Source organism: Macrotis lagotis, chromosome X (genome assembly GCF_037893015.1).
Source record: "Macrotis lagotis isolate mMagLag1 chromosome X, bilby.v1.9.chrom.fasta, whole genome shotgun sequence".
Classification (NCBI taxonomy): domain Eukaryota; kingdom Metazoa; phylum Chordata; class Mammalia; order Peramelemorphia; family Peramelidae; genus Macrotis; species Macrotis lagotis.
The window spans coordinates 667,319,103-667,344,150 of NC_133666.1; the positions used below are offsets into that span (position 1 = coordinate 667,319,103).

At 50.8% G+C, this 25,048-nt stretch overlaps 1 protein-coding gene and 2 long non-coding RNA genes across 17 annotated transcripts in view; 1 reads left to right on the top strand and 2 right to left on the bottom strand.

Annotated features, from left to right (window-relative positions):
- NCOR2 (nuclear receptor corepressor 2) overlaps nucleotides 1-25,048 on the top strand; it is a 302,271-nt gene that overhangs the window by 254,681 nt on the left and 22,542 nt on the right. For all 14 annotated transcript variants that reach the window (XM_074205397.1, XM_074205400.1, XM_074205399.1 and 11 more), the window contains 9 exons: nucleotides 6,101-6,259; nucleotides 9,050-9,183; nucleotides 10,666-10,768; nucleotides 11,693-11,797; nucleotides 12,593-12,696; nucleotides 15,991-16,141; nucleotides 19,691-19,843; nucleotides 22,070-22,156; nucleotides 23,092-23,369. In XM_074205397.1, coding sequence (XP_074061498.1) covers nucleotides 6,101-6,259; nucleotides 9,050-9,183; nucleotides 10,666-10,768; nucleotides 11,693-11,797; nucleotides 12,593-12,696; nucleotides 15,991-16,141; nucleotides 19,691-19,843; nucleotides 22,070-22,156; nucleotides 23,092-23,369 — 1,274 coding nt within the window. The remainder of the gene's footprint in view (nucleotides 1-6,100; nucleotides 6,260-9,049; nucleotides 9,184-10,665; nucleotides 10,769-11,692; nucleotides 11,798-12,592; nucleotides 12,697-15,990; nucleotides 16,142-19,690; nucleotides 19,844-22,069; nucleotides 22,157-23,091; nucleotides 23,370-25,048) is intronic.
- Nucleotides 320-4,861, bottom strand: LOC141501455 (uncharacterized). 2 transcript variants are annotated; one of them, XR_012472242.1, is made up of 3 exons: nucleotides 4,240-4,861; nucleotides 1,486-3,938; nucleotides 320-952 (listed from the first exon to the last, which is right to left on the bottom strand). It is a non-coding gene; the product is annotated as an uncharacterized LOC141501455 (long non-coding RNA). The 2 variants fall into 2 exon arrangements; XR_012472241.1 differs by having other exon boundaries at nucleotides 1,486-4,861.
- LOC141501456 (uncharacterized) lies at nucleotides 4,922-10,095 on the bottom strand. Its single transcript, XR_012472243.1, has 3 exons — nucleotides 8,047-10,095; nucleotides 5,501-7,232; nucleotides 4,922-5,247 (listed from the first exon to the last, which is right to left on the bottom strand). It is a non-coding gene; the product is annotated as an uncharacterized LOC141501456 (long non-coding RNA).

Below are 25,048 nucleotides of genomic sequence, written 5' to 3' on the forward strand. Positions count from 1 at the left end.
GAATGAAGGAAAAAGGAAGGAAAGAAAGGAAGGAAGAAAGAAAAGGAGACAGGAAGGAGGAAAAGGAAGAAGAAAAAGAAGGAAAGAGAAAGAAAGTGGGGGGGGGGAGGAAAGAGAAAGAAGGAAAGAATCCTTGCCCTCTGTGAACTTACACTCCTCTAGGGGTTGGGGAGGGTGGGGCGGATGTATACAAATAAGCAAAGTTAAAATAACATACAGGATCAATGAGAATAGTGTTTTTTGGGGTGGGAATGGAATCCTTTGGGACAAGGTCAAAAGAGGATGGCAGCCAGGAGGAAGCACTTGAGAATATTAAGAATTGTCTTTTTTTAAAATTGAAATTTTATTTGATTTTTCCAATTACATGCAATGGTAGTTTGTCAGCCTTCTTCCATTTGCAAATTTGTGAGTTCTCCATTTTTCTACCACTCTCCCTTCTTTCCCCATGTTACCAAACAGTCTTAGGGATTGGCTTTATTCAGTATCTACACGCCTGGTCCATGGGAAGTTTTTGATAAATGATTGACCAAGGAGACAAGGGGAAAGGGCAGAACTAAAGTAATCCCCGTATTGGGCCTTAGGTTCAGGTCAGCTGTGGGGCTCAGAGGACTTCCTTAGCAGGATTAGAGCAGCTCAGTGGCACAACAGATAGAACCTTGGCTTTGACACTTGGCTAGTTGTGTGACCCTGGGCAAGTCACTTACTTTGCTTTGTCAAATGAACTGGAGAAGGAAATGAGAAACTTCTGCAGTGTCTCTGCCAAGAAAACCCCAGATGGGGTCTGAGGTGACTGAAATGGCTGAGCAAAGAAGGACAAAGCCAGAGCTGAGCCCAGAGAAGAGCTGCTGACTCAGTGACCTCATTCCAGGCAGAGGTCGACGAGTTCTCTGGCCCTTGGCGTCACCAACTCAGGTTCATGGTTGGTGGGTGTTACTTCGTTTACCCACAGAGACTGTAAAATTGGCAAGGGTAGGTTTTATTATCACATGGGAGTGCCGCTTCCATGCAGAGAGGTCATGGGGCCAGTGGCCTTTCCCCTCCCCCCATCGTCCTGGGGAAATCTCTTGACCTTTATGGCCCAACCTACATCCTCATTGCTCATTAGGAGACTGGTGCTTTTCTGGCTGAATTCCCTCCAGATGACATCAGGCTTGCTGCCTGCTGCCCCCAGAAGGCCAGACAAAGTAGATCCTGGGCCATACCCACTACATAGAGGGAAGAAGGAGCAGAAGAGACCCAGATGGGCAGCCAGGCCCTAGGGAGCCTGCCGTCGTGGTCCCTACAACTCCACTGAAGCCATCCCTGCCATCTCCTTCTGCCTCTGTAGCCAGACTGAATGGACAATTGAGAGGGAGAGGGTCTGCATGGCTCACCAGGGCCCCCAGCTCCCCTCGAGTGAGCCTACTCTCCCTGGTCCCCACTCTTCTAACCAGAAGCCCCATCCCTCATGTATGTGGTGTGTGTTTTCTGCAGTTTGCTGCTCACCTTTTGCCAGTTCAGTATTTAAGATGTAGTCCTGGGAAAGGGTTTGACTGTCTGGGAGCTGACTCAAAGATAAAGAACAGATTGTTCCCCCAGTGGGGCCAGGACAAGCAGGTGATGCTCCAAAGAGACCGATGGGTGCCAGACACCCACTGTCTAATCTCGCCCACCTCCCTCGACTCTGTGGATAAGGAGTTACAGGAGTTTTCCCCAGCTGGACAGTCTCTTCGAACTTGGGTGTGCTTGGTCTTGGGGAGAGGTTGGGGGCAACCACCCCCCTGCTACCAGCTGCAGCCCCCCCGGGTCAACTTCCCCATCTCAGAATTACTGGCCTGTTGGTTTTCCTTCCAAGGATCTGTGGGTCCAGCCTTTCCACAGCCTGTCTGTGTGGACCCGCTGTCCTGCCAGCAAGTGGGGTCATTGCCATCCTTTCTCATAACTTGTGCTGGGACAATTGGGGGCACTGTCCATAGAGATGCCTCCACTAGATACCACCACCCTGACCACAAACACCATGCACTCATAGGCTGGCAGTGAAACTTGTACCAATCCGAGGTGGAGGTCAAAGGAGCGACCCCCTCCCAGGGGCAGGCCGGTGCTCCCACCAATCTGCTGACACATTGTTGGATCAGTTCAGAAACATACCAGATATGCTCAGTGCTGGAGATGTGGGGGGGCTGGGGGTTCTGAAGCAGGCTTGGTGGATGAGGTAGGGTGGCATGGAGGGTGGGAAGCCCAGAGCCCTGAATTTCCATCCTGCCATGGACTTTGCTCCCTCCGGGTATCTGGCCATGCCCTCTATTTCTCCATCTGTTTGAATGGGTAGCTTTCATACCATGCTGTCCTTAAAGTGGAGAGAATGTTAGATTGGGGTCAGGGACCTTGAGTCTTCTCTGACCTCTGCCGCTTCCTACCCACCTGACATTGGACCCATCTCTTCATCTGATCGAGGAGAGGTTGGACTTGATGCTCATTAAAATCTGTCCAGGTCTGTGATGGTAGGACTTGGGTAAGACTCACTCTGCTGCTCACTCTCCGCCTGGGGTTCCTGGGTGCGACTCCGACTCTCATGGCCTCAAGTTCTTCATGTGTGAAGGGAGGGCTGGAACTAGGGACACTGAGGTCTCTTCCTGGCTCCCCCCAACAGCCCTTAAGCCCTGTCCATCTCTAAAGATGTGTCTTGTCCTTCGAGACTCTGCTGTATTAAGAATTCTTTTTTTTTTTTTTTTTATTTAAGGCAATGGGGTTAAGTGGCTTGCCCAAGGCCACACAGCTAGGTAACTATTACGTGTCTGAGTTCACATTTGAACTCAGGTTCTCCTGACTCTAGGGCTGGTGCTCTGTCCACTGTGCCACCTAGCCGCCCCTGCTCTGCTGCATTCGGGAGCCAAGGTGAGGTGAGACCGCAGAGGGGAGCTTAGCCCTAGGTCTACCCAAGGGAGGTTATTCTAATTCCTGAACTCCTCATGATGACAACAACCCTGGAAGATGATTAGTCCACATATTCCCATTCCCATTTTCCAGATGGGGAAACAGGCATTCAGAGATGAAGTCATTTGGTTACACAGCATTGAGTACCTGAGCCAGTTGGGTTGCTGGTTAGGGCACCTGGTGTCAGGTCCCTGCTCTGCTACCAACCCACTGTGGCCATCAGTGAAGAGATTAGAGCAGATAGACAGCCAACAGTTGTCCTCTAAAATCTATGATTCTGTGTTCAAGGCTCTAAGAAACCTTGGAAGTTGTTGAATCCACCTCCCTCAATTACAGAGGGCATACACAGGACTCAAAGGCAGAACTGGGGCAGGAGGGGTGAAGGAAGGAAGAAGGGAGGGTGGGAAGGAGAGAAGAAAACAAAGAAGAGGAATGGGGGAAGGAAGGAAGGAGAAAAGGAGGGAAGGAAAGAGAAAGAGATTTAGGGAAGGAAAGGAGGGCCAGGGGAAAGGAAGGAAAACTGGTTGTCATTCTCATGACTAAAGAAGTTGGCAGGCATTTCTATTCCTGACTGGGCTCTATGCCAAGCCCTGGAGAGACAGAGGGGGTAAACCAAGGCCTCTGCCCTCATGGAGCTGACGTTCTTAGGGGTGGGTTGTGGTTCGGAGCCAGGCACTGTGACCTCTGCAGGCTGCCTGCCATTTCCTGGTCTATAGCATGACGTAGGCTGTTGGTTTCCAAGCTGTCTTCAGCTCTGACCTTGGGTGTTCTCATGAATCAGAGGCTGGGGTCCTCCCCTAGACTGTTTGGATTCAGTTCTTGGGTCCTGGACTTGAGGTCTGCCCCAGTGGGGGTACCGTGACATAGGGTGATGAAAAGACAAAATCTCGTGGGAAGGGATACAACCAGAGAAGTGGAAACCCCACCTGGAGGCCACGTCCGCTTGACATTGTTAGTGCTTAGGTGGTGAAAGCCTTGAGCCATGTTGAATGAGGACCCTGTGGAAGGCACCAGGTATGTGTGACCTGGAGGAGAGAAGAGTCCAGGGGCAGATGGAGTAATGCAGAGGGCAGATCCAGCAACAGGGAAGAGAGTCTGCAAGAGGCCAGCTTAGGCCAGCTTAGGCCAGACGTTGAAGAGAAACCCCCAGCAGTGAAAGCCACTCCCACCTCCAGTGCAAGGGAGCTCCCCGTCATCTGAGGTCCCTTGTCCAAAATCTTGGGAGATTCTCATCTCCATCATAACTTGGACCGATGCCTGCTGAGAGCCTTCAGTTCTGAGATTCCGGGGGAGTCTGAGTCAAAGCCTAGCTTTGCCTTTTCCTACCTGAAGGGCCTTGGGCTGGTCCCTGATCATCTGTGAACCTCAGTTTCCTCATCAGTCAGATGAAGCTGTTGACCTCGGCACCCTTGGCTGTCCCGACTGACATCCAAGCCAGGATGTGGCTGCCAGCAGCTGCCCTGGGGGACACGCCGTGAGGGGGCTTAGCTGTCCTTCTTGACGTCAATCCTCCAGGTTTACGTTAGTCCTGGACAGGTTCTGGCGGCTCTTTCATTCATGAATCTGTCCAGGCCCTGGGGAAGCTGGTTCTGTTTCCCGCTGAGCCCCTCTGTGGAGGTTGAGCTCCAGGGGTTCCTTGTCTACAATGAAGGTGAGGCTGCTGGGCATCAGACCTCAGTGTGCCTAGCTTTCAGGAGACCCTTCTAGCAGCTGCCCCGGGCCAAAGTGGGCTCACCCTTGGGGAAGGGTGAAGCAGTTCCCTCAGAAAGCTTGACAGCCCCTTCCCACCACCCCCAGCCCATTACGAACACCTGGTCTGCAAAGCCACTTGTCTCCTGCCTCTCATCTCCCAGACCATTCACCATGCCTGATAACCCTCCTTTTCTCCTTCCTCTCCCTCCCTTCCCTCTTCCCTCCCTTCCTTTGTTGTTCCTTCCTTCCTTTCTCTTATTATCTCCCTCCCTTTTCCCTCCCTTCCTTCCCTTCCTTCTTATTTCCTTCCCTCCTTTTTCCCTTCCTTCCCTCCTCCCTCCTGCATGTTTCTGTATGTTTTGCTACGATGACTTTTCCCTGTTGGGAGAGATCTCCAATGTGGGTAGTAGACATCTGTGCAGTGCCCCTGTGGGCATCACTCCCATTCCGTTCCTGTGGGAGGCCAATGAGAGGGCAGCTGTGCCTGCCTTGCCCTCAAGAACCTCTGTCTTTGGTTGGAGCTGTATGGTGTAGGGGACCAGGAGGAGGCTCTGGATACAGGGTCAAGCAAGCCCTGATTTCAAATCCTGCTCTACCATTTAGTACCTGTTCCTTGCTGTCCTCAGATTTCATTGCCTTCATCTGTAAAGAGAGGGGTTGAATTCACTGGCCTTTGAGTCTGTTCCCCACCTCACCCCCCAGTTATTTCTCTATGATCCTGTTTTTTAATCTATAAAATGGGACTAATTGCCATGGTGCCCACCTCCCAAGGGATTGTGGGGTTCTCATTGGCTTCTCAGGGACCTTTCTGTCACTTGCTTCTGACTTTTTGTTAATGGAAAGGTAACATTCACCTCTCTGGGTCTCAGCTTACTGTTCTGTAAAATCCACTCACCTCCTATGATGGTCATGAGGATCCTAAAGCTCATCTTTGTGGCGCACACTGCAAACATCAAATCTATACCAAAGCCCTTGGGCATGGGGGAAGGTTTGGCAGAAACAAAAGGGTTAGCGGGATCTGAGGTGATGCCAGCCATGTTCAGGTGCAGGTCTGGGTCAGTGGGGATCTGAGGTGATGCCAGCCATGTTCAGGGGCAGGTCTGGATCAGTGGGGGTCTGAGGCAGTGCCAGCTATGTTCAGGGACAGATCTAGGTCAACAGGAGCTGAGGCGATGTCAGCCATGTTCAGATACAGGCCTGGGGCAGCAGGGGCCAAGCCGGGGACTGGGGAAGGCTCCTTCCAGGTGGTGGGCCAGGCTGTGAAGGATGCCTCAGAGCCCCTACCCCCCAGGAAGCATGCCCACTTCAGAGTCAGCGGTAGGGGGCCAGGAGATGCTGGATGGGGTAGAGCACTAGGGAGGAGGCTTTCTGAAGCTCAGGGCTGAAGGAGGACCTAGACAGCTGTGGTTTCCTGAGGGCGGGGGCTGTGGGCTGATGCTTGGGGAGCCCCAGAGAGGACCAGAGTACCTGACTGCCGTCTTGTTTCTTCCTGTAGAAAAGCCAGTGTATTTTTCCTCCTTCTCGGAGGGCCAGAAGCTGAGCGGGGAGCCTGCTCCATGCTGGGCCCCGGCCCTCTCTTTTCCGGTGCCTTCTCGAGAAGTGATCAAGAGCTCCCCACAGCTGGAACCCCCCACCTTCCAGTACAACCCACCAAGTAAGTGAGCCTGGTCCTGGTGGTGAAGGACCTCAGTGCCAGCTTCCTGTGCCGCCTGTGGGGTCTGCCCAGCCCTCTGAGACCGTGTGTGTGTGGGGGGGGGGCGTACTGGCCATCTTCAGCTGTCAAATAAGGGAATCCTGGAAACAAGACAATCTGTTCCCCAGAGCCACCCCCATGGAGTGGTCCACCTTGAAGAAGGCAGAGTGCCTCCTAGGGGGCTGCTGTCCTGCCTTGCTTGTATTGAAAGCAGTCCGTGGACCATGCAGGGGGCCACCCATATCGGAGGTGCTTAGTCCAGCTGTCTGAGGACAGCTCCAACATCTGCAGAGTCCCTAGCACCTGTGAGGATCAGGATTTAGTGGGAAAGGGGCCATGGGGACTTTCTAGGCTCATTCAACCATTTTACAGATGAGGATACGGAGTTCCTTGGAAGTAATGTGACTTGCAGAGGTGCCAGGAGAGGCAAGATTTGAACCCAGGTTCTCTGATTTCACATCCAGCCATCTTTCTGCTGTCCCTCACTTCAAGTGCTTAATTAACTTTTTTTTTTTAAAACAGAATTATCTGCAAACTAGCATTTATTAAGGGCTTACTCTATGCTATGCTGGGCTTTAGTAAAGAGTATGGGCCCTGGAGTCAGGAAGACCTGAGTACAAATCCTGCCTCAAGACAATTACTAGCTGGGTGATCCTGGAGCCTAGCTCAGCCACAGCTTCTTCCTCTGTGTAAAATGGGGACAACAGGACTGTGGCAAGAATTAAAGGAGAGACGATCCCTAAGGGATTTGTAAACCTTAAAGGGGTGGGTAAGAGCTAGCAGTTATTTTTATATAAAGAAAGGCAGAAGCCTGCCGTCAAGGAGCTTACCTTCCCATGGTGGGGACAGCATGCGGGCAGCTCATAAGAGATACAGATGGAGCAGGTGTAAAGTTGTCTCAGGCAGGCATGAGGGGTATCCCAAGACGGGAGAGCTGGGGTGAAAGGGACACGGGAGATTGGAGCTAGGCTGCCATGGACTGGAAATGGCAAGGAAGCTCTGAAGTCATCTCAGTCTTGGATTTTCAATGCCTAATAAGTGTAGATTGAACCTCTCCAAGGTGCCATGTAGAGAGGAAGGGCAGCTAGGTTGCTCAGTGGATAGAGCATCAGCCCTGGAGTCAGGAGTACCTGAGTTCAAATCCAGCCTCAGACACTTAACAATTACCTAGCTGTGGGACCTTGGGCAAGTCTTGCAAAAATAATAATAAAAAAAAAAGTAAAAAGATATGTGGAGGGGCGGCTAGGTGACGTAGTGGATAAAGCACCAGCCCTGTAGTCTGGAGTAGCTGAGTTCAAATCCGGCCTCAGACATTTAATAATTACCTAGCTGTGTGGCCTTGGGCAAGCCACTTAACCCCAATTGCCTTGCAAAAAAAAAAGATGTGGAGAGGAGGAAGGCAGGCCTTGGCATTGGCCTTCAGGGTGTAAGAGATGCCTGCTGACATTTCAAGGACTGCCCTCCAGTCTTCCAGCCTTTCTGGGAAACTGCCTGGAGAAGTGGCTCAGCCCTCCCGTTTCTTGGCCCTGTCCTCTGAGGGTTTGACCCCATGTGCACAGACATGTCTCCTCTTTCACTTTGTCTGTACCTTGTACCCAGGCTTTTCTAAATCTGGGAGCGTGTGTGTGTGTGTGTGTGTGTGTGTGTGTGTGTGTACTTTTATATGTAACATACACATGTGCATATATCTGTATATGTTCACGTGTAGGGGTATATATGTGTCTGCATACACACACACACAGACTTACGAGAATGGAACTACTGCTGGGCTTGGAGCTGGGAGAAGCCCGGCTCTCATCCTCTGCCGCTTCTCTGGCGAGACGACCCTGAACAAGGCTCTGAAGCACGGTGGGATAGCAGTTAGTCAGGAAGACCTGAGTTCAACTGTGTCCTCAGTTTTCCCATCTGTCAAGGGGGGAGGATGGGCCCAGGGGTTCTCTGAAGCCCCTCTCCTGCTCTGGCTCTGCTGAGTCTGGAAACACTTTCAGCTCTGTTCTCTCCTCTGTCAAACAGAGCATTCATTAGGTGTTTGCTTTCTTCCGGGAGCTTTGATTCTTTTGGGCGATGACCTTGGCTTCTGAGGTGGGTGTCCACCCAGCCTTTGCTTTGAGGCCCAGGAGGATGGGGTCACAGCCCTGGAATGTCCCCCGAGGCTCCTCGGAGTTACTGGAGGAGACCGGGCTGCCTCCGGCGTTGCTCCATGGTCCTGGGGCTCCAGTGGAGTGGGGCCGGGGGGCAGCCTGTGCCAGCTGAGTAGTCCTGGAGGACTTTGTGGAGGAGGGGGCACCCTGCTTCATGGACCGTGCTCCAGTGTGCTCTGAAGTAATGAGAGCGAAGGTTGTCGGTGTTGCATCAGTGCCTGGCCCAGCCAGCGAGCAGGGGTGGGTAGGGGAAGGTTCAAGGCCGACATTTCCCCTTTGGTCCACAAGTCAAGACAACACATTAAGCAATGACTGTGTCGAACTTCAGGGCCAAGAGCTGCAGATGCAGATGGAAGCCTTGCGTTCTCCTAGGGATGACGGTGCCTATGAGGGAGCTGGGCAGGTGGGAGGGCAGAGAGGGCACCTTCCTCCCACATCCCCTTGAGCATGGGAAGCGGCAGCCAAGCGCCTGGCTAATGGGGGCCTAGGGATGGATCCCTGGAAGACTGGAGGTGCTGCTCCATCTTGCACTGCTGCCAGGTGCCTGCAGGAGCAGGCTGTGGCTTAGCTCTGCCAGCCTGTCCCACGTGTGCCTCTCTCTGTACTCCAGGTCACCCGCTCTCGCTCAACCTGCATGACGCTGCCAGGTCTGGCCTGCAGAGGGTACCCGGCATCTCCAACCCGCCCCCTCTCATCTCTTCGACCAAGCACCCGGTTGTCCTGGAGCGACCTGTGAGCTCCCAGGTGAGGTTCCTGGGGGAACCCTGGCTCAGGTGGCTTCTGCTCCCCTGGCCTGCATTTGGGGGGGATTGATGCCAGCAGCTTAGGGGAACAGGTTACGGGAGGAACAGAAAACCTCTGGGACCATGACCAAAGGTGGGGATTCTAGCGTCTTCCTTTTCTGCCCATTGAAGGATAGCTCGGGGTATCTGGGCATAGTTGGGAGAATAGAAAGATAGAAGTTAGCGTTCACCGTAAGACAGGCAAAGCACTCCTCACGTCTGTCATGTGATGCTCACAGCCTCCCCAGGAGGCGGTGTTCTTGTTATCCTTCATTTTACAGATGAGGACACTGAGGCAGGCAGCTGGTAAGTGACTTGCCCAGGGTCATACAGCTAGTAGTGTCTGAGGCAGGATTTGAACTCGGGTCTTCTGGCTCCAGCCAGCATCTTCTCCTCTGCCCTGTCAGATAAGTCTGGTGGGATATATACTGACTTCACAGTTTCATGGCAGAATGTGAAGAGTAATGAGTCTCTGAGTCCTCCCTCAGCCCTGCCTCCTGGCTGGGCTGTTTGACCTTGGCCAAGTCCCATGCCTTCTCTGGGCCTCAGTTTCCTCATTTGTGAGACTCCCAGGAGGCTGGTGTGGAGTGGGGTTGACCTGGAAGGGAGGGCCTTGCTGCCTCAGCCCATCCCCCTCAATCTTCCCTGCTCCTCCCATCCTTTTACTCTCTGAGATTGAACCCAGGGAAACTGGGGCAGCATGTTCTGACTGGTGGGTGGGAATCGTCGGAAGGTCTGGACGGGTCACAGCCAGTCCCAGGGTTCTCCGGGCAGGACTCTGTGCAGGGCAGGGCCGGGAGGGACTTTGGACCAGGCCTCGTTCCGTTTGAGACAATACCAGGGCTGGGATGGTGCCAACAGGCGGCCGAGAAGCCGAGGATCCCAGAGGAAATGAGATCAAGGGGGAGCGGGGGGGCTGGGGACTGGGAGGGGGCATTCACATGAGGTAAAAATAGCAACCAGTGTCAGTGCCTGATCCTCCTTCCAGCCCAGGGACAGTCACCCTGGAAACGGGGACAGAGGACCTTTGTGTCCGTGGGAGACGGGGACGGAGCTGGCAGCTGGCCCCGGGAAATGATGAGGGAGGCCGTGCCGCCGGGAAGGCCGCGGCCGATCCCAGGGCCCCGGCCGCCTCTGCCCCCCTCAGCCCTTTCCCATTGGTCCTTTGAAGGAGCGAGAGGTGAATCTGCAGGCTCAGGAAAGCCCCTGGACCATTTGGCCAGACAGAGGCTCTTCAGGGGCTTGGATGGCTCCCCCCCACCCCGATGACAGCCTTCCTCTGAGCCCTGATCCTACCCAGCCCCTTCTGCTTGGGACGAGGCGTCCAGGCAGATCCAGAAGCCTCTGTCTATGAAACAGAGACAGAACCTGCCGTGCCTGCGGAAGGGGGGGTCCAGCATCTGCCTAGGGGAGGTACCATTGTTCTCCTCTTCTTTGATCACAGGGAGTACCGATCCAGCTGCATGCCCCCTACTCTGAGCACGCCAAAGCTCCTGTGGGCTCCATCACCATGGGTCAGCCAATGATCATGGATCCAAAAAAACTGGGTAAGTTCTGGGGGTCCCTCCCCTACCTGCCTGGCCTTGGGAGGTCAGCACCTCCCCCGCCCCTGCCTTCCCAGAATGGGGGGTCATTCTGACTGCTAAGGAACCTCCTATGATCAGGGAGCACTCCACTTGCCTGAGCAGAGTGTTGGGCCACATTTCCCTCCCCTCCTCCACTCCAAGGTCTTCCCCCAACGTGCCAACTCCAGGAAAACCCTCCCTCCCCTGACGCATTTTCCATGGGGTTTGACCTGGAAGGCAAATGGAAGGCACAGGGGAAGAAACATCATCCGGGAACTGTTGCCAGGTTTCATGGGCTCTCCTTTTATCCGAAACGTGACCCCATGCATTCACATGGCCTCCTTCCTCCTCTCAGTGAGGGACCTGGTCCCAGGCTCTGCCAGGTGGGGAGGAGGGGATGGGCTGGCCTAGGAAGCCATGAATCTAACAAGATGTGGCCCTTTACTATCCCCGGAGTGAGGTCCGCACCCCCTTCCATTGGGTCGACACTCTTGCTCTTGGCACATCCATGCCTGCCTCCTCCTGGGACCTTGGGCTAAAGCCTAAGTCTGTTTTTGGTGTGGTTGAGACAACCACCCTCCCTCCTCTCTTGCCTTGGTGGGTCATCTTACCCTCTGGCCTTGAGCCAACCTGCCCATTACCTTCAAGTTGACCAGTCCCTGGGAGAGCTCCTTCCCCTGACAAGCAATATGGGAACTGGGGCCTCCAGGCAGGTCCTGTAGCCAGGTGAGGGGAGGCTGAGTCTTTTCTGCCCCGGCCTTCTCCCACCTCTATGTGGGCCTGGCCTCAGGCATGCTTCCCACAGTTCTGTCTCTGCCCCAGGAACAAGATGGTAGGAAAGGCGGGAGGGGGGTTGAAGGGCAGAGCTCTGGGTCCTACCCCTGCAGTCACTCCCTCCCTTTGCAGTGCCTTTCCCTGGAGTGAAGCAGGAGCAGCTGTCTCCGAGGAGCCAGGCCGGCCAGCCCGAGAGCCTGGTGATGCCCGCTGCCCAAGAGACGTCAGTGCTGCGAGGTGAGGCCCCAGGGAGCGAGAGGGGTCCCTGGCTCTGGCCATTACCAGAGAGAGAAGGGACTGTCCTGAGGCCTAACCCTCTGGTCACTGCAAACTGGAGAGGGCCAGCCAAGGTCTTTTAACCAATGGGGAAACTGAAGCCTCCAGAAGGAGGGAGAATCAAAAGCAGATGGGCCCTCAGACCCCTGGGGTCTGAACTCTGCACCTCCTCTCCTTGTGACCCTGGAGAGTCCAAACCACTGGAGGTGCGGTTCTGCCCATTGCACAGATGAAGAGACAGCATCCGGCAGAGGTCAGGTGTCTTCCCTTGTGCAGTTAAAAAGCTTCAGGAACAATTCTCTTTCTACCACGCCATGCTACCCCTGTCTTCTTAACTTCAGTTTCCTCTTCTTTAAAGTGGAGTAATAATAATGATGTCTGAAATTACCCCCCCCAGGAGGAGCTAGATCATTTCTAAAGTATTTTATAAATGCCCAGTAATTAATATTATTATTGAAATTTATAATCTATTTAACTTGATAATATTTGAGTAAATAGAAAGCAATACCATTATCAATTATTGCAGTTATTAAAAATCATTACAGTGGTAATTGGGGAAGGCTTCCTGAGAGAACCAATTCAAGCCTAGAGCCCTTGAAGGGTCAGTAAGACTCAACAACTTGTGCTGCAACCCGTTCCTTCTCTGTGACTATACGGGGTGGGGAGTAGGGTGGCGCAAGAAGGGCTTGAGGTACTGCCCTGCCCACCCCAACCTGGGCTCCTCTTCCTACCTCCTGATGTTGTCATTTTTTGTAGGAACAAGCTTGGGCTCTGCCCCAGGAGGAAGCATCACCAAAGGCATCCCCAGCAGCCGGCCTCCCTCCGAAAGCCCCATCACCTACCGAGGCTCCATCACCCATGTAAGTGAGCGTGTGAGATGAGCGGGGCCAGCAGGGAGGCTCCCAGGGCTTGACTTGGCCAGAACTTGGCACAGGGTCAGCCCAGCACACTGCGCCACTCCTCCTCCCGTTCTCTGTGGGACTATAGCCCAGGCTAAGGGAATGGCATTAGTTGTCTTTCCTGCTGCCCCAAGGGGTGGTCCTCTCCCAGCCAGCCCTGAGATCTCAAGGTACTAATCGTGAAGGAGTGGGGAGAGCCTCCCAGTATATAAATATACCTATACGTGTATGTATATTGGCATGTGGACAGCTAGCTGGTACGGTGGATAGTTGGAGCAAGAGAAGACTAGCTGTGTGTCCCGGGCAAGTCATTTCACCTCTGCCCCATTTTCCTCAAATGTAAAATGAAGATAAAAACAGCACTTCCCTCTCAGGGTTGTTGTGAGTATCAAATGAGATAATTATAAATTAGCACTCAGCACATTACCTGGTATACAGTAGGTGCTATATAAATATTGGCAATGATTAAAATTAGTATCAATAATAATGATAATGGTAGGTTGGCCGTACTTCAGAGATCACTAGTAAATAGTACAAATATTATCCCATTGGCTCTTCAGAACAGCCCTGGCTGGCAGGTGTTGTTATTGTCCCATTTTGCAAAGAAGGAGACTGAGGCAAGCAGAAGTTGCCTGACTTGCCCAGGGTCCTACAGAAGTGTCAGAAGCAGGATGAAGTCCCGCTACAGGGCCCGTGTTCTTTAAATTTCCCATTTCCCCCAACACTTAGCACAGAGCTAATAGCACGATCTGCCTTGCTTTGACCAGTGCCCCAGAGACCACTGACCACACAAGGAGGTGGGAATGGGGTCAGGTTCTCGGAGAGCCCAGGCAGAGCCTTCCATCAGCCTCTGGGGTTCTCTTTCCCGCCCTTCCCTCCCCTTCCCCACAATGATCGGGTCACCATGATTATTTCCTTTTGGAGTTCTGCCCAGAAGCTGCAGTTGACTCACAGCCCAAGACCTTGTAAAAGTGAAGACTGTCCTCATAAGCTGGTACCCCTCCCCCTGTCAAGGTCACCCCAGGCATCCTCGATAGATCAGGGTGTTGTGGCTCAACGTCTCAGATCCCTCTGAGTGGGGAGGGGGGTGAAGCGACTTTCATCCCTCTCTTCCTGGCCTCTTAATTAATATGACCCTGAAGATAACAGGTTAGGTTATCTTCCTTGGAGAGCCTCTATTGTGAATAAAAGGCTTAACCCTGGGCCTCTCTGGCCTTTTCTCAGAAAAATGCTGACCAAGTTCCTCTTGTTAGGAAGGAAGTTAGAATGTCATAGATTCTGTGCCTGGAAGGGCCCTTGAGAGCATCTGGTCCCAGACTTTTATGCCTGTGAAGATCAGCATGAACATTGTGGGGGGCAGGGGGCAGTGGGAAGGCTGGGGAGTCCACCTGATATCAGGATGAGAAGAGGGGAGGGAAGCCACTCCATCTGGCAGCTTCCTGTTTTAATGATTCTCGCTGACTTCTTCATCCCTACTACCCAGGGAATGCCAGCACTGTTGATGCCCTCTGAATTGTGGGATCTCTGGAGCACCCCTAGGCACCACACCCTAGGTCTAACTCAGTCTTGTTCAGGACCTTCATCTGGGCAAGAAGGAAGCAGGCTTAGAGAAGTGATGAGACATAATACCCAAGGTTGGCAGAGGTAGCAAGATGACAAAGTCCAGTGTGTTCTTTCAGGACCCCACCAGAGGTGTCCTAGCTGATGGACTGTTTCCCACTGAAGTGGAAGTGACTTAAAATTGTGCCCCTTTTCAAATTTAAATCTCTTTTAGTTGTCAATGTAGGAAGCTGCTCATTTCCCAATGTGGATGAGCTTTACTTTGGGGAATGAACCTGATTCTCATTCTGTTGAGAATAGGTCAAAGGAATGAATTTCTAACAGCTGGATTCAAGTTTAAGGCATAACTACAGTGGGAACTAGAAAAGAAAGAAATGGGCATCTTCAGCAAGCATTTAAAAAATGCATAGAGGAAAGCAAAAGTTGGGAAAGGAACACAAAGATGACATTAGGATAGCAGGATGGCCTTCAAATGAAGCCTCTGACCCTTGCTAGCTATGGGCTCACCGACCCTATTCTCCCCACCCCACAGGATCATCATAAGGAAATCCCTTCACTGACCTTCCAGGGGAGATCACTGGGAGTCATTATGTCCTTCCTGAAGTTTTGGTTTTTTAAGGCCAACTCGGGTTTGAATGTGGTAACTTCAGAACTCTAGGCCTCTGGCAGTTTCCCGAACTGGGCACGGCTTGCTCTGTCTGGCTTCTGGCCCGTGGGTTAGAGCTCAGCCATCCCTCCGAGGTCAGTGGGACCTGGCAGACTTGTCTCTGGGCCCAGGAGCCAGGAGATGCCAAGCAAGTTCTCGTCAGCAGAGAAAGCACCATTGTCCCCAAACGTGTGGGTGGCTTCTAGCGAGCTCTGGTCACCCAAGGCAGCAGCAGGCCTCAGGAAAACAAACCTCCTGGGACCCGCGGGGGTGGGGGTGGGAAGGGGCTTTGAGCCCTGATAAAGTCCAGTGGGAAGAAGCATTTACATTCATGAGGTCAGAGAGAAGCCCGGGCAACCAGGCAGGCAGTCACAGTCTTCCCCTTCTCTGAGGTCAGAATTGTGAGCCTATGGGTCCGCGGTGCAAATGCTTTAGTCTAGGCTGCTGATTCTGAGGTGGGAGCAAGATGCTGCCTCCCAGTCACTCCTCCATCCTCACCTACGGACTCTCTCCAAGTGGCTGCTTGCCCAGCCTCTCCATCCTTAGAGACAGGGATACCAAGGATGAGGGAGCTTAAGTAGCTTGCCGTAGGCCAGTCAACTAGACTAAAGCAGAATTCGAATTCAGATTGTCCTGATAGCAAGCCCAGTGTTGAAGCTCCCCATCCCTTCACCTGGTATCATTAACTCTTATGCCTTGAGCTGGAGAGGACCTCAGCCCAAGGCTGTCGAATCCAGCCTAGGTTTACATGAGGCAGATAATATATGAAGGAGCCAGAATTGGAATCCAGGTGTGCTGGAACCCCAGAGCTTTCCTCCATGTTCTGTGTATCTAAAAACATCCCTGTTACTGTGGATTTGGATTTGCAGTGGTTGCCTTGATCCTGGTGGTCTTTGGACCTGGGCTGTACCCCAGATCCCTCTCCGCTTTCTGCCTCCCGTGTGTGTGTGTGTGTGTGTGTGTGTGTGTGTGTGTGTGTGTGTGTGTGTCCCCACAGCATTAGAGCCTGTTGTGACGTGGCTCCCTCGGGCTCTTGGGGGTCCTCTCAGGGCACTCCGGCTGACGTCCTCTACAAAGGAACTATCACTAGGATAATCGGAGAAGACAGCCCCAGCCGGGTGGACAAAGGCAGAGAAGACGGCTTGCCCAAAGGACACGTCATCTACGAAGGGAAGAAGGGTCACGTCCTTTCCTACGATGGTGAGCTGGGGGGCTTGGGGGCTGTCGGCAGAGACAGTTTAGAAGAGGCTGGGTGGGAGCTTGGTCTTTCTTCCAGGGTTTCTTCCCAGAATAGACCCCAGCCATTTGGAAGTGCGGAAAACATGGGAGTTGAGGGCAGGGGGTGGCATCCACAAGAATACATTCTTTTACAATTCTCTGTCCTTTGTCCAAGAACCTAGAACTAGAATGTGGAAAATGAGGCTTGCTCATAAAAGTCCCATGAGGAAAGAGAGGCAGAAGGGAAAATAGTGGCCAGAAAGACAGAAAGTTGGAGTGAGCACGGGGCTGATGTGCTACTCTCCAGGTGTGGGGGTGCGACCTGCAGAGGCTCTGACAGGTTAGGTCCCCAGAGCTTGGCTCTGCCTCCCCCTTAGGGTTCTAGGGAGAACAGAGCACCCTAAGGTAATTCTCTAATACCTCAGACTTGAGCCCCACCAGCAGAGAATCCGTTTAGTCAGCCAACCTCACGATGCTGCTTTGCCTTCAGGATGTCACATGCACACACTGTCCAGGGAACGTGGGGCTAGCCGCTCTAGGCCCCCACTCCTGGCTGCTTGGCATCCTTTTCTCCCCAGCAGGGAACTCTCCAAAGCTTCTCTTTGGGCATGGGATGATGTCTTTGAAGTCATGGATGCCCTCTCCTCCCAGAACAGACATCGTCCCAAGCCCCTGCTCTGTTAGGGCAGGGGGTGAGATGGACCAGTAAGGGAGAGTGCTGGGACACTGAGGGTCAACACCCACTTAATAAATGTTCATTGTTTCATTGATTGACATGGTCTTTCCAGTTTAAAGGTCTTTTAGCAATTTGTGAAGGGCCTGTGACTATTTGATGGGCTGAAATATGGTCTTGTCTAGTTAAGGGTTCAAGGCCAAAATGGGTTTTGACCCCTACCCTTACATACTAGAAGGGAACAAAGTTGGGGATTTTTTTTTGGTTTGTTTTGGAGGTTTTTGGTTGTGTTTTTCTCCTGAGAATATTTCTAGCCCTTCTGTCTAAAGAGGCATTCTCTACCAAGATCAGTGGATAGATGGTTTCATTTCTGTTTTTTTTCCCATACCTGGCTTTTTAAAAAATTGTTACTCTTTTTTTTAATCACCTTCATTTTCAAATTTTCCCTTCCCTCCTCCACTACTCAGAGAGTCCCTTCTTCTCATACACATTTAAAAGAAAAAAGGAAAAACTTAACAAATCAACCTAAACAGCATATACAATGTTTCTTAGCCTCAGCCCTCCTCCCCCCCCCACCTCTGCAAAAACAGGGATGCATTTTCTCATCTCTTCTAAACCAAACATAGCGTTTATAATTCAGTTCAGTTTGGTGGCTTGTTGTTTTTGTTGGGTTTGTTTTTTTTTTGTTAGCATTCCTTTCCCTCTATCTCTCCTATAATTGGACAGACTCACCAGGGAAGGGCTAGCTCTCATCAGGTGCTCCAGGCCATAAGGATCTGAGGCTTTGCAAGTCTGCATTCTGGGCCTTGGTGGCCTCTTGCCAAATCAGAGGCTAGATCCTCTGACCTATAGAGTCTTGAGTCGTGAATGAGGACATTTCTCCTCTCTTTCCTATATTAGTCAGAATGGGTGAATATAGGCCCCTAGGCAAGTGCTGAAACAGCCCTCCCGGCAAAGAGAAGAAGGCATTGCTAGAAAATGGCCAATAATTGGAAGGCAGGAGAGTGGAAACTTCACCAAAACCTGTCGTAGATTTGTCTGGATCCAATCTAGTTCAAGAAACTTTTATTAAGCACCAGTTGTATGCGAGGCATTATGCTAGCAATACAAATTATAAAAGAAAAAAATCCCAATCTGCATAGAGTTTATATCCTTCTGGGAGTGGGGAAAGTTAATATTTATTATTACTATTTCCAAAAATAACAATGCTATTTAATAATAATATATGACAGTTATTTGGTACTTTACGGTTTGTGAAACACTTTCCAAAAATCATCTTATTTGATCCTTATAATAGCCCCAGGCTTTTATTAGCCCTATTTGTAAAATAGGGCTTGAAGCTAAGTGACTTGCTCAGGGTCACACAGTGCCCAAGACAGGATTCAGACCAAGTCTTCCTTACCCATTCATCCAACACACTAACCCCTGGGCCAGTGCTGAGGCTCATGAGAGAGGAGGACTGTGATGGGGAGAATCCATCATGAGAAATCCTCAGGGTAGTTTGCCTGAAACCCTGTATTGCCCAGGTGCTCTCTGGGAAGTCGTGGCTGGGATTTATAGCTACAATATCAAAACTAGTTTTTGGATATCCAAGTTGCCACGCTGAGACTACGGACCTGGGATTTTAGCACTCCAGGATATGTAAACTTCTTCTGGACCGGGGAGCCCCTCAGCCAAGCCCAGGAGGAAAGGGTCCAAGGACCCTATTGGGAACCCTGATCGGAGGGTGCCTAGGGGCATTGGCCAGAACAGATGTTAATGAACTCTGCTTGGCCAGTGGGCACGCATACACATGGAAGGTGAATTCCCTGTCTCCTCTTACAGAGGTTCCCAGAGTGGGTGGTATACAGTTTGAAGTCTCTGCCTCTCCCCTGACCTTTCTTAGGCTATCCCCAACTCTGACCCTCTTCTTTCTGGGAATTAGAGATCCAGGGGGACATTCCTGCTAGACCTCAGACTAGGGCTGCTGCTGGGGTTCAGAAATGGTCCCGTCCCCAGGCAGCTCCCATCAGTTGAAACTAGGTGGGGGTTGAGCCAAGTACATGACCCCTGACCCTTCTTGACCGCTGGAATGTCCAGTCACCAAGTGAAAAGGGGATGAGACAGTTGATTAGAGATTTGCAGGATTAACAAAGTGATAGCACCAGTTCTGGCAGCCTGGCCATCAGCCTCCCATCTGCTCATTCTACAGATGAGGAAACTGAGGCCCAGAGGTCTCCTGGTCATGAGTTAGGGAGTTAGGTTCTCTGCTGTTTCTACCCTGTCATGGTCTCAGTCTTCCTGTTCCAAGACTCTAATGAGCTTCTCAGTTATTCCCCCATCCAAGGACTGTGCTCCCCAGTGTCCACGTGTTCTCAGTCTCTTGAACACATGCATGTACACATGGTCCTGTTCACACACAGGCACCCAAACATACTGACCCAGTTAGGCCTGAGTAGAAGGAAATTTTCTCTATCTCCCATTTGTGGAAATCACCCAAAATAAATGACTCCAAAAGGCAGGGCGGAGGGGTGCGGGGAACACGCCCGGAAAATCCCAGTCGCAGATGCCTGGTGTCTGTAACTTAGTGAAGCGGTCAGGATCCAGAACCCAACCACAGACAGTGGGTGGATTAGGGGGCATGTCTAGTCACCCCGGGGAAGGGAGACTTGGCAAAAACAAGGCCCTGAGCGCCAGGGCCCAAGCTGGGGGGTCTAAAGGACACTCATGCACCAAGCTCATGCTCTTGCCTCCAGAGGTTGGTCAGCCAGGCAGACAGGGGCAAGGGAGCCCCAGAACTCTGAGGCTCCTGATTCTCCACCACCACTGGCTGTCCCAGCCGACTCACACAGGCCAACGGATGTGGGTTTGTTTTCCAGGTGTGATGTCTGTGTCTCCGTGCTCTAAGGAGGATGGAAGAAACAGCTCAGGGGCAACCCATGAGACATCTGCCTCCAAGCGCACTTATGACATGATGGAGGGACGCATTGGCCGGGGGCTGTCCAGTCGCGACCTCTCCACCAGCATTGAAGGTGGGTGGGCTCCTCCCTGGCAGCCCCTCTTCTCTCACCTTCCCACTGGTCCTCACATCATTCTGTGAGCATCCCTGAGCCCAGCACTGGAGGATCCTGGGACAGTAAGAACCCAGCCCTTTGTCCTCGGGGAAGAGATAAACAATTAAGACAGTAGTGATAATCCTAATAACTCTTAGTATTGTTCATCAGAATAGCTAATATATACAAAGCACTTTCTTTTAAGCCTTCAAACAATAACCTTTTGAGGTAGGTGCAATGAGGGAAATTAAAGCAGACAGAAGGTACTGACCTGCTCAGGACATAGAGTTAGTAAATGTCTGAGGGAAGATTTGAACTTAGGTGTTCCTGAGGCTCAAATCATTTCCACTCATCCTTGTGCTCTTGCCACCAGTATAAGATTATAGAGTCAGAGATTTAGAGCTTCCCTGGTTTTAAAGATGAGGAAACAGAGGTACAGAGAGAGATTCAGTGATATATATATGGGGGTCACACAGTGGTGACCTGTTTCCCAGCCCAGTGTGCTCTCCCCCACCTGGCCTTAGGGTAAATGAAAAGCTGCCCCCTTTAACCCAGAGGATGGGAACTATTCTATCCCTGCTTCCTGCCATGTAGTAGGTGATTAATAAATGCTTATTGCTTTACAGATTGATCTAGGGAGGATCTCTCTCCTGCCTCTTGGTCAGTCAATCCATCAAAAACATTATGGCTCCAGGCACTGGGAAGACAAGAGGTGCAGGGTCTGCCTTCTGCTCTAGTAGCTCAGGGTAGAGGCAAGATGAAAGTGTTTCTGGGAAACATTTATCAAAATAAATAAAGATACAATACAGGGGAGCCAGTGCTCATTTGTGATTTTCTAAATATTGCAGTTGGACGCTATTAGCTAAGGAGTCTTCACCTTTCTGGGTCATGAACCCCTCTGGCAGGCAGTCTGGGGAGGCCTGTGGACTTCTAAAGATCTAAAAGAAAATACAGGAAATTGCTAAGGAAACTGGGTAAAATAAAATAAAATATATTTTTCCCCATCCCAGTTCATGAGCCCCCTAAAATCTGTGGACCCCAGGTTAAGAACCCAGGAACTAATTAATCCTTTACATTTTACCAAGTACTTTCCTCACAGCAGTCCTGTAAATGAGTACCATATTAAACCCACTTTTTATGTGGAGGAACTGAGACAAGAGACTGTTAAATGAGTGTCAGAGATGAATCTTCTGACTCCAAGCCCAACAGTTCCTTCAACAACCCTGCTGCTTATAAGAATAACATTAATGATGGCAGTGGCGTTGGGGCTTGGAAGATAGAGAGCTGGCTTCAGAGGCAGGGAACCTGAGTTCAAATTCCGAATCTGACACAAGCAAGTGTGACTCTAGAGAAGTCACTTAACCTGGAAGTGTGTTCTTTGCACTCAGTAAGAGTCACAATTATTATTATTATTATTGTTATTATTATTATTAATTATTATTATAAGTAATAGCAGCAGAATTTATATAATACTTGTTAGTGCCAAACACTTGCAAATATTAGCATATTGGATCCTCTTAACAACCCTGGGAGGTAAGGGCTCTTATCCTTCTTTTATAATTGAGGAAACTGAGACAGATAGAAGCTAAGTGATTGCCCAGGGTCACACAGCTGCTAAATGTCCAAGTTCAGATTTGAATTCAGGACCAGATTCCAGGCTCTGCACTTTATCTCCTGCCTCTTCAGATGTAAGAGGCAGAGAAAGGACCAAGACCCATTGGTGGAGGATTTTTCCTCACCTGGGAGTTGCCTCTCCTGTTGAAATCACAGATCCAGTTTAAAAAACCCAATAATACAGTCCTGCCCAGAGCCCTAACTCACTTGTTCGTGATACTTGAAGGCATCAGACGCCTTTCTCACAACAACTAGGTGAGATTGGGAATCACACGGGTGCATTCTGGTTGGCCCCTCTGATTTCATTGGTAAAGTAACTGCCAGGAAGGAAACAACCTTTAGCAAGTGCATATCAGGATTGGGTCTGCAACTTCTAGTCTTGGAGAGAAAAAACTGAGGGTCTGAAAAGTTAAGAAACTTGTGAATAATTCTACACCAGGTTAGTGACTGAGGTAAGAACTGAATCCAGGTCTCCGGCCTCCAAACCCTGTGCTCTCCTCCCCGTTAGTCCTGTTCTCGCAGGTGTGGCAGAAGCCACACTTGCTTCTGGTATCAGGTGCCCTTCTAATCACAGTTCTGCCACTTCCCTAGGTCTCATGGGGCGGGCGATCCCACCTGACCGACACAGCCCCCATCACCTGAAGGAGCAGCACCACAGCCGTGGCTCAATCACACAAGGTAATGTTGCCTGGGTAGTAGGAGTCTGAGGAGAAGAGGGATGGATAACAACAGGACCCTCCTACCATCTTTTTCTCTTCCCCTTTCTGAGAAGGAGCCCTGAATTAATTCCATTCTCTTTTCCCTTGTCTTCAATTTCATACTATTCTGTCATCTGACCTGAGCTTTCCCGTTTTGCTTAGGTCCACCCCATGGAAGCAAAGGGCTAGCTAGAGCTTCGAGGCTATCTAGACCAATAGTCTTAGAGAGGGAAAGTGACTTTGAATCACAGGATTATAGAACTAGAAGCATCTTCTCCATGTCTCCCCTGCCTTCCATTTTACAGAAGAGAAAACTGAAGCACAGAGAGGTGAAGTTGACTGTTCCAAGGTCACACAGTTAGTATGTTTCAGTAAACTCAGGTCTTCCTGACTCCAAGGCCAGATAACACTCTTTCCATTGCTTCCCTATCCCATGTTATCCTTTCAGCCTCCCTGGAAAGGACATGGGTAAGTATGGCAGGGGAGAACCCAACAGGAACAATGTGATTCACTCAAGTGGCTGAGCCAAAACTCACAACCTGACTTTCCAGGTCCAGTGGAATTTGGATTCAAATCTTGGTTCTGCCACTCACTAGCTGGATGTTCTAAGGATCTGTGATTTTGTGGACTCCTCGTCAGGAATGCTGAAAAGAGAGACCTAGTACATGCTCCAAGGATTCACAAAGTTAGGGGACAGAGACAAGACTCAGGCCTGGATCTTCCTGACTCCAGGACTGGCCTTTTGTCTGCTAGCCTCACAGAAAGGGAGGGTCAAGGTGGGCTTTTGAACCCGATGGATGAGTTTTGAAAGCAACCTTAGATGGGGCCTATCTATCCAGGTGTCAAAGCACAGATTGCTTGATTTGTCGGTGTTTGGTGCCTTGCTTTACATCCCCTCACCATGACTCTTGGCAGGTATACCTCGATCCTATGTGGAGGCCCAGGAGGACTACCTGCGGAGGGAAGCCAAGCATCTGAAGAGAGAGAGCACTCCCCCTCGGGAACTGCCTGACCCATACAAAATGAGGACTATGGAGGGACTCACCCCATTAAAGATCAAGGGGCACGAGGGCCTGGTGGCCACCGTGAAAGAAGCAGGCCGCTCCATCCATGAGATCCCTCGGGAGGAGCTCCGACACACACCCGACCTCCCTGGCCCACCTCGACCTCTCAAGGAAGGCTCCATCACACAGGTAGGAGAAGGGCTCTGAGCCTCGATGGCTTTGTCTGTAAAATGGACCACAGTATCCATGCACTGTCCATTTGCTGAGGTGGGTGGAAGGCTTGGTAAACCTTAAAGGGATGGGAAAATGGGGGTGGATTTGTGACCATTGGCTTGTTGGGGTCAGAGAAAGAACTCTGCCTCATGTCATTTGATACAGATCGCTGGAAGTTTAAATTTCCTTTGCTTACCCATAAGGCAGTGTGGGCTCACTTTCCACCTTTGTATCTGTGATCTTGAAGAAGTCAGTTCACCATTTGGAGCCTCATCTATAAAATGGACTCTACTGGCTGCCTCCAGCCTCCATAGCTTTGTGAGAGGCCAGATGGCCTAATACAAAATTCGTAGAGCTCTGTAGACATGAGTTCTAGGCTCTTGAGTTTCCCCTGCCCCGTCAGGAGCCCTCCCCTGCACTTTCAACGTCGTCATTATTATTATTGTCATCGTTAATATTATTACTAAGAATATCATTGTTCCTAATAGCTATCATTTTGAGAGACAGGATCTCATTCAGTCCTCTCCATTACTTGCTGATATAGTTGCTCATATCCCATTTTACAAACGGGGAAGCACTGGGTCATTCAGCCAGTGAGGCAAGATTCGAACTCAAGTCCTCCTGATTCAAAAGTTCCTTGCTCAGGACAAGGCAATGCCTCACTGCCTTGACCCAGGTCAGCTCCCAGATGACAGGCGGTGTGGTCAAGTCAGCCAGTGACTTCCCTCTTCTTTGGCAGAAGGTCCTGGAGGACCAAGTCAGTGGTCCCATATTGTGCCGGGTAGGTGCCTCCTAAGGCCCTAGCATTGGACCCTCCTGCTAGGACACTTCCTTAGAGGGAAGGAATAAGCCTTTATTAAGTGCTTACTATGCTCCAAGTGCTTCATAGATATTAACCTCTTTTTATCATCACAACAACCCTAAGAACTGGGCTCTGTTATTATCCCTGTTTTTTTTATTTATTGAGGAAACTGAGGCAGACAGGTTAAGTGACTTGTCCAGGGTCATACAGCTAATAAGCTTCTGATTCCAGATTCAAACTCCAGACCCAAGGTTCAGTACACAAACCTGCTGGCTCTAAAGCATGTGTTTTACAAATGGGGAAACTTAGGTTCAACTCTCATTACATCTTGTATCCTTTGAGATGTAGATAGGTAGAGAGACAGAGACATATGCATATGTATGCGTATATGCATGTTTATATATGTTTATATGTGTATGTATTTGTATTTCTGTCTTTGATCTATGTATGTCTACTTCCTTAGGATGTAAACTCTTGAGGGTAGGGCTTCTTTTTGCTTTTGCATTCCTCTCCAGGCCTAGCACACAGTAAATTCTTCTTTTTTAATTTTTTTTTTTGCTAGGCAGTGGGGTTAAGTGGCTTGCCCAAGGTCACACAGCTAGGTAATTATTAAATGTCTGAGACTGGATTTGAACTCAGGTCCTGATTCCAGGGCCAGTGTTCTATCCACTGCTACACAGTAAACTCTTAAGAGATATTGATCATCCAGGTGATGAAGGCAAAGATGAGGACTGAGCCAGGGTCCCGCCTCCAAATTAATTGGGCCTTGTTTTTCCTGCTCTTTCCCCTCTGTCTGTGTGGTATAAATGGGTTATTTGAGAGGGGAGCATGTGGACACAGGAGCCGCTCTCTC